The sequence below is a fragment of the Coffea eugenioides genome, chromosome 5 (genome assembly GCF_003713205.1).
Source record: "Coffea eugenioides isolate CCC68of chromosome 5, Ceug_1.0, whole genome shotgun sequence".
In the NCBI taxonomy this organism is placed as follows: Eukaryota; Viridiplantae; Streptophyta; class Magnoliopsida; order Gentianales; family Rubiaceae; genus Coffea; species Coffea eugenioides.
In genome coordinates this window covers 4,754,945-4,763,193 of record NC_040039.1, presented here as the reverse complement: position 1 = coordinate 4,763,193, position 8,249 = coordinate 4,754,945, and the positions used below count along the sequence as shown (strand labels likewise).

General features: G+C 38.3%; 2 protein-coding genes across 2 annotated transcripts in view; both read left to right on the top strand.

Annotated features, from left to right (window-relative positions):
- The first annotated feature begins 1,040 nt into the window (after nt 1-1,040).
- Nucleotides 1,041-6,344, top strand: LOC113771048. The gene is made up of 6 exons (XM_027315676.1): nt 1,041-1,657; nt 1,745-1,883; nt 1,941-2,229; nt 2,347-3,320; nt 3,375-3,944; nt 4,419-6,344. The coding sequence occupies exons 1-6, from the start codon at nt 1,041-1,043 to the stop codon at nt 6,342-6,344; spliced, it is 4,515 nt and encodes a 1,504-aa protein (XP_027171477.1).
- A 653-nt stretch (nt 6,345-6,997) lies between these two features.
- Nucleotides 6,998-8,249, top strand: part of LOC113771047 — a gene marked incomplete at its 3' end in the record, with an annotated part of 13,759 nt that continues 12,507 nt past the window's right edge. The window contains exon 1 of the mRNA XM_027315675.1: nt 6,998-7,119. Coding sequence (XP_027171476.1) covers nt 6,998-7,119 — 122 coding nt within the window. The remainder of the gene's footprint in view (nt 7,120-8,249) is intronic.

Here is an 8,249-nt window from a genome sequence, read left to right as displayed (position 1 = left end):
GCTGCAATTCAACTATGAGGAGTGGCTAATTTCTTCATCTAGTCAGAGGTTAAATCGAAGCTTTGGTTCGACAAAACTGTGAGATCGAATTGATTTCCCTACGTTCTTTAATTTGCAAGTGTTTATATATTTCCTGTTCACTTATGCATATGATTATTTCTTGCAATTAAATACTTGATCACTGTTTAATTGTGTGAGTAATTAACAGCCATCTAAGAGTGCTCAATCCGTAATTGTTGGGTAATTTTAGTGCATGTGGCAAGTGATATGATTCAATTGTAGTAGAAACTTTTGAGTCGTTGTTGCGGAAATATATGATATAGCCTAAATAAACCGAGCGTGTGTGTTTGTTGGTTATAATTGGTGGCCAGTCTAATGATTAATGCTGTCAATAGGTTAAATCCTAAGAGCGTGTTTAGGACTGCTTAATTGGCTAGGGCAATAACTACAGAGCTTGTTGTGGTTATCGAATCAGTAAGGTTAGGCAGGTTGTCAGAGCTTGTTGACAACCATAACCAGTTTATTTGTAAATGAAAGATTTTATCTCTGCATCTGTGATCAGTGATTCGAACCATAAGTGGAGATTATACCTTTGACTAGAGATTTTCCTTCCGTCAATTTACTTTATATTTTTAATTTGAGCAATTAAATTAGACAGTTCCATATCAACTTCCCCCATTTTTATTTAATGTTACATTCATTCAAAATAAATTCCCAAGTCCCTGTGGATTCGACCCTGCTCGCTGCTATATTCGAATTTTGTCTTTCACGTAATTAATACACTTTGGTATATCGGATCAAGCAAACTCTGGCACCAGGGTGAAGCTAGTAACCCATTGCACAGCCTAAGTCCCTGCTCCAGTACCATAGTGGACTTAATTCGTGACTTAAGAGTAGGAATTTTATTTTTGCTGGTTTGACACCCAACAAATTTTGGCGCCGTTGCCGGGGACTTGGTGTCAAAATAAATTTATTTTCTTTGAATTATATTTTCTTTGTTTATTTTTTATTTTTATTTTTATTTTTATTGTTACTGGTTTATGCCTAGATCTTCTCGTACAGGTGAACTGCAATATAATCCTGAGATAGAGAAAACTGCTCGTGCATTGAGAAAAGCAACAAGAGAACGAGCAGAGGCATCCTCCTCATCTACTGGACATAATTCAGTAGTAGATTTTGTGGATTCATTTAGTGAGACGGAAGAGATAGATAGCACCATGGCTAATGAACGGACATTGAGAGAATTGGCTGCACCAGATTTAAATCAACAGCCTCTATGCATTACTTATCCTACATTAGAGGTTGCATTTGAGTTAAAATCTGGACTAATCCATTTACTTCCTTCTTTTCATGGCTTACCAGGTGAAGATCCCCACAAGCATCTCAAAGAATTCCATGTGGTTTGCTCGACAATGAAACCTCAGGGAGTCACAGAGGAGCAAATTAAATTAAGAGCCTTTCCATTTTCCTTAGCCGATAAAGCTAAGGATTGGCTCTATTATCTGCCCTCTGGGTCAATATCCACATGGACAGACATGAAGAAGCATTTTCTAGAAAAATTCTTTCCTGCATCCCGAGCTGCAAGCATTATGAAAGACATCTGTGGAATTCGACAATTCAATGGAGAGACTCTACATGAATATTGGGAAAGATTCAAGCAACTATGTGCTAGTTGTCCTCATCATCAAATTCCTGACCAACTCCTCATCCAGTATTTTTATGAGGGTCTGTCCCAAACTGACAGAAGAATTATTGATGCTGCCAGTGGGGGCTCCTTAGTGAATAAAACACCCACGGAGGCAAGAAATTTGATATCGAGTATGGCTGCAAATGCTCAACAATTTGGAGACAGGCAGGATAACACGACTCGTAGAGTCAATGAGGTAAGTAATTCTACAATAGAGCAAAGATTAGATTGTCTAACTTCTTTGGTTGAAAAGTTAGCTATAGGACAAATGCAGCAATTGAAAACATGTGGAATCTGCTATGGTTCGAGTCATCCAACAGATATGTGCCCCACACTCCAAGATGATTCGACTGAGCAGGCTAATGCAGTTGGATTTCCAGGACCACCTCAGAGACGGTATGATCCCTATGCAAACACCTATAATCCAGGATGGAGGGATCATCCTAATTTTAATTATGCAGTAAGGCCACCAGGATTTTCACATCAGTCACAATATCAACCTAGACCTCAACTTTCACAGCAACAACCTGCTCCTAAATCAGGTATGTCACTTGAGGATATTGTGAAATCTTTGGCTACTAACACTCAACAATTTCAACAGGAGACGAAAACTAGCATTCATAATTTGGAGAATCAAATGAGCCAGTTAGCTTCCACAGTCAATAGATTGGAATCCCAATTATCTGGAAAGCTACCTTCGCAGACAATTGTCAACCCCAAGCAAAATGCTAGTGCCATCACATTAAGAAGTGGCAAAGAGTTGCCTGAGCCGAGCAAGAAAATTTCTGAACAAGCAATCGAGGAAGAGCTCGAAAAAGAGGGGAATGTGTCTCAACCTAGAGCCTTGGAACAACCAGATTTTGGAGAAAAATCAACACAAGTGGTTACACCTCCGCCTCCATTTCCTAGTCGACTGGCAAAGTCCAAAAAGCAAGAGCACGAACAGGAGATTTTGGACACTTTTCGAAAAGTTGAGGTAAATATCCCTCTTTTAGATGCAATTAAGCAAATTCCTAGATATGCTAAATTTTTGAAGGAATTATGCACTGGTAAGAAAAAGTTGAAAGGAAACGAGAAAGTGCATATGGGAGAAAATGTTTCGGCAGTTTTGCAGAAAAAATTGCCTCCTAAATGCAAGGACCCAGGTATGTTTACTGTCCCTTGCAAAATAGGTAATATTAAAATTGAAAAAGCTATGTTGGATTTGGGTGCTTCGATAAATGTTATGCCTCGTTCTATTTATAATTTGATGAACATTAGGCCTTTAAAAGAGACGGGCGTAATAATTCAACTGGCTGATCGATCAAATGCCTATCCTGATGGAGTTTTGGAGGATATTTTAGTGCAAATTGATAATTTGATTTTTCCTGCAGATTTTTATGTGCTTGATATGGAGGATGATAATTCTAATTCATCTCCAATACTGTTAGGGAGACCATTTTTGAAAACTGCTAGAACAAAAATTGATGTTTTCACTGGCACATTGACTATGGAATTTGATGGTGATGTTATTAAATTTAATATTTATGATGCCATGAAATATCCTGGTGAATCTCATTCAATTTTTGTTATAGATGTAATTGATTCTTTAGCGCAGCAAAATTTTGAATTTAATAATGACGATGCGTTGAAGGTTGCTATTTCTACTGGTCTCTGTCAGGAAAATTTGCAAAAGATAAAAGGGAAGTTTGTTTTTCCTTTTGAATTGCAGGAAGTTATTTTTGAATTGAATTCTCTTTGCCCAGAATTTTCCAATGTGTCTTACTTGGAATTACCTCTGTCTCATTCACAGCTTTTGCCATCTATTGTGCAAGCCCCGAAGGTGGAATTAAAGCAGTTACCGGATAATTTAAAGTATGCATTCTTGGGAGATGGAGATACACTCCCAGTAATAATTTCCAGTAAATTGACTGCTTTAGAGGAAGAAAAACTAATTCGGGTGTTGAAGGACCACAAGGAGGCAATAGGATGGACAGTGGCTGACATAAAAGGATTAAGTCCAGCCACTTGCATGCATCGCATCTTGTTAGAAGATGGTGCTAAGCCTTCGAGAGAGGCTCAACGGAGATTGAACCCACCAATGATGGAGGTAGTGAAGAAAGAAGTTTTAAAACTTCTTGACACAGGTATAATCTATCCCATTTCGGATAGTAAGTGGGTAAGTCCTGTTCAAGTAGTTCCTAAAAAGACAGGAATTACTGTTATTGAAAATCCTAAAGGTGAGTTAGTGCCCACTCGAGTTCAAAATGGGTGGAGAGTTTGTACCGATTTTAGAAAATTAAATGCATTAACTCGTAAAGATCATTTTCCATTGCCTTTTATTGATCAGATGTTGGAAAGGTTGGCAGGAAAATCTCATTATTGCTGTCTTGATGGTTTTTCAGGTTTTCTACAAATTCCAGTGGCGCCTGAAGATCAAGAGAAAACCACATTTACTTGCCCTTTTGGTACATTTGCCTATAGACGAATGCCTTTTGGTCTTTGTAATGCGCCTGCTACATTCCAAAGGTGTATGGTTAGTATATTTTCTGATTATGTGGAGAATATCATAGAAGTGTTTATGGATGATTTTACTGTCTATGGTAATTCTTTTGATGAATGTTTAACTAACCTCACAAAAATTCTTAAAAGGTGCATTGAGACTAATCTTGTTTTAAATTATGAGAAATGCCATTTTATGGTGGACCAAGGCATAATTTTAGGCCATGTGGTATCTGCAAAAGGAATTGAGGTAGATAAGGCTAAGGTAGAAATTATCAAATGTTTACCTTACCCTGCAAGTGTGCGGGAAGTTCGCTCTTTTCTTGGCCATGCAGGTTTTTATAGGCGTTTCATCAAAGATTTTTCAAAGATATCCCATCCTCTATGCAAATTACTTCAAAAGGATGTGGTATTTCATTTTGATGATAATTGCAAGAGTGCATTTGACACGCTCAAGGGATCATTGACTTCAGCACCAGTGGTTCGACCACCAAACTGGAGTCTTCCTTTCGAGATAATGTGTGATGCCAGCAATTTTGCTGTTGGTGCAGTACTTGGCCAGAAGGAGGGCAGAGCTTCTTATGTCATTTATTATACCTCGAGGACCTTGAATGGTGCCCAGTGCAATTATTCGACTACGGAAAAGGAGCTTTTAGCTATTGTTTTTGCTTTAGAAAAATTCCGTTCTTATTTACTTGGCACTAAAGTCATTATTTATTCTGACCATGCAGCTTTGAAATATTTGCTCAACAAGAAAGAGGCCAAACCACGACTTATAAGGTGGATTCTCCTACTCCAAGAATTTAATTTGGAAATTAAAGACAAAAGGGGTGCCGAAAATATGGTTGCTGATCATCTCAGTCGTTTGATCAATAGTGAAGGACCTGCTCCCTTGAAGGATAATTTTCCAGATGAGCATCTTTTTGTAGTTCAAAAGACAACTCCCTGGTATGCTGATTTAGTGAATTATCTGGTTACTAGAACGCTACCTAATGATTTGTCTAGAGCTCAAAAGGAAAAAATTAAAAGTGATGTTAAATATTATGTGTGGGACGAACCATACTTGTGGAAATATTGTTCTGATCAAATTATTCGCAGGTGTGTGTCTACAGAAGAGGTTCCATCAATTTTATCTTTCTGTCACTCATATGCGTGTGGTGGACATTTTGGCCCTAAGCGAACTGCAAGAAAGGTTTTAGAGTGTGGTTTATTTTGGCCAACTTTGTTTAGTGATGCATACTTATTTTGTAAATCATGTGCAAATTGTCAAAAGACAGGTAATTTAAGCCATAGAGATCAAATGCCTCTTACTCCTATACTGGTTTGTGAAATTTTTGATATATGGGGTATAGATTTTATGGGTCCATTTCCTTCCTCTTTTGGTAATATGTATATATTACTTGCAGTTGATTATGTCTCAAAGTGGATAGAGGCTAAGGCAACTAGGACTGACAATGCTAAGGTTGTAGTTGATTTTATTAAATCTCATATTTTTGTCAGGTATGGCACGCCAAGAGCAATTATCAGTGACCGAGGGACACACTTCTGCAATCGAGTAATGGAAGCATTGTTGAAGAAATATGGCGTCACTCACCGGGTTTCTACGTCCTATCATCCGCAGACTAGTGGTCAAGCAGAAATCTCCAATAAAGAAATCAAGTCGATACTTGAAAAGACGGTGAATCCCAATAGAAAGGATTGGAGTTTGCGCTTAGATGATGCACTTTGGGCTTACCGTACAGCTTTTAAGACCCCCATAGGTATGTCTCCTTACCGATTAATTTTTGGCAAACCTTGTCATCTACCTGTGGAATTGGAACATAGGGCATATTGGGCAGTTAAAAATTATAATATGCGGATGGATGAATCTGGAGAACACAGGAAGTTGCAATTGCAAGAGTTGGAGGAAATCCGAAATGATGCATATGAGAGTTCTTGCATTTATAAGGAGAAGACAAAAGCATTTCATGATAAAGCAATTTCAAGGAAAATTTTTTGTATTGGTCAAAAAGTACTTCTTTTTCACTCTAGACTTAAACTTTTTCCTGGTAAATTGCGTTCTCGTTGGATTGGACCTTTTATTGTGACTAATGTGTTTCCTCATGGTGCAGTAGAAATTCAAAGTCTTCACACTGACAAGATTTTTAAATGGTCATCGTCTCAAACCTTTTTATGAAGGATTTCAAGTTAATAATGTTGAGGAGGTGACCCTTGCAGTGCCTGAACTCTCTGATTGAAGCATTATTTTGTCTAGCCAAAGACTTTAAAGAAAGGCGCTTTTGGGAGGCAACCCAATTGTTCATTTTAATTGTTTGTTCAATTCCGTGTGGTAGTTTAGAGGTGTTCTCCTTGAATTCGACTAATTTTGGGTTTCAGTTTTCGTTTTTGCCGATTTATAGGTGCCCTTCAGTTTTGACGTGCCCGCGTGATGACGTGCAGGAAGCTCACAATGAGAATCGTCCGAAAGCCACAGTGAAACGCGACTAGAAAACGCGAGTTGAAGGCGCGTTTTCAATCGCGTTTTCACTCCTGCGAGATTTGTGCACAAAACGCGACTTATAAAACGCGAGTTGAAGGCGCGTTTTCAATCGCGTTTTCACTCCTGCGAGATTTGTGCACAAAACGCGACTTATAAAACGCGAGTTGAAGGCGCGTTTTCAATCGCGTTTTCATTCCTGCAAGATTTGTGAAGGAAACGCGACTTATAAAACGCGAGTTGAAGGCGCGTTTTCAATCGCGTTTTATGTGTCCCAACAAAGGCTTCAGAAACGCGATTTCAGCTCATTTCTTCTCTTCTTAGTTTTCCAGGTTCAGACTTTGGAGGCTCGCATGGTCAACGTCGATGCCAATGTCGCCGGCATGGCACATGATTTGGCGCAGTCTCTGTTTCTTACAGGCTTTGCACCTCCGTTTCCACCTCGCCCTTCACTATGCCCCGATTTCAGGGAAGTGTGGTTGCTTTCCCTCTCACTTTTGCTTCACTTTTGCTTTTTATTTGTCACATTGAGGACAATGTAGGATTTAGGTGTGGGGGGAGCAGTTATGGTGCTAGTGTCTTTCATTCATTTTCTTTTTCTTCTTTTTAGTGATTAGCTCGTATGTGATGCCAAGTTTGATGTTGGATTGTTGCCTCTATTTCTGCTATTGCCAAGTTTTAATAATAAAAGGGTACCAAGTTAATGTGGTTGAATCCAAAAACATCTCTTTGGTGAATATCAATGATTGTTTTACTCTTATAATTTTTGGTTAACTTTCCTAGGCATAGGGAATGATTATTGGCATTTTCGTGTGAATTGGTCCGGTTATTAACTTTAGTTCTCCATGTTTGAAAATGAGGCTAGCTGATGCAAGTTTTCTTTTGGTTTTTGTGTTATATTGAGTTTTTGTGATTTTTAACTATGAATAAACTTGACTGTACTCCGCTATTAGTTACTACTGAGTAAACGGGGATCTGCACCTAAAAGTGTTGATTCTCGCGTCAAAAGGTAGTAACTTCTATGAGTACGTGGTCACGTGGCGATAGAAGCTGAGTAACCGGGCTCCTTCATCTGGCCAATGTTGGAGTTCGCGTCAAAAGGCTCAAATGGCTAGCGACTAAGTCTTTTGTTACTATTGAAAGAAAAAAAAAAGAGAGAAAAGTAGAAAAAATGTGAAAAAAAGTGAAGGTTGTGTTAGTGTGTAATAAAAGTCAGCTTGCCGAATTATGGATTTAATGTTGAGATTTTGGTTAATAGTTGGACCATTTGCTGATAACTATTGTGTGTCATTCCTTTTTCTTAGATTAGTTAACCTGGAATTAGAGGCATTTGTGGTTTAGAAGCTAACCGGAGTGATGTTTCTTGGACTTGACCATTGATGCTTGAATATTATTTTTCTTGGTATCTTGGCAATTTGTTGGATAGAGCAATAGCCACTATCAAATATTGGTGTTTGTTTCTTGTTCTCATGCTTGAGGACAAGCATGGTTTAGGTGTGGGGGGAATTGATAGGGTGTTAATTGTTGGTATTTTTATTATTAATTTTCCCTTCTATCCCTGACAAATATTGTGTTAATTGCTGATATTTACTCATATTTGGTATT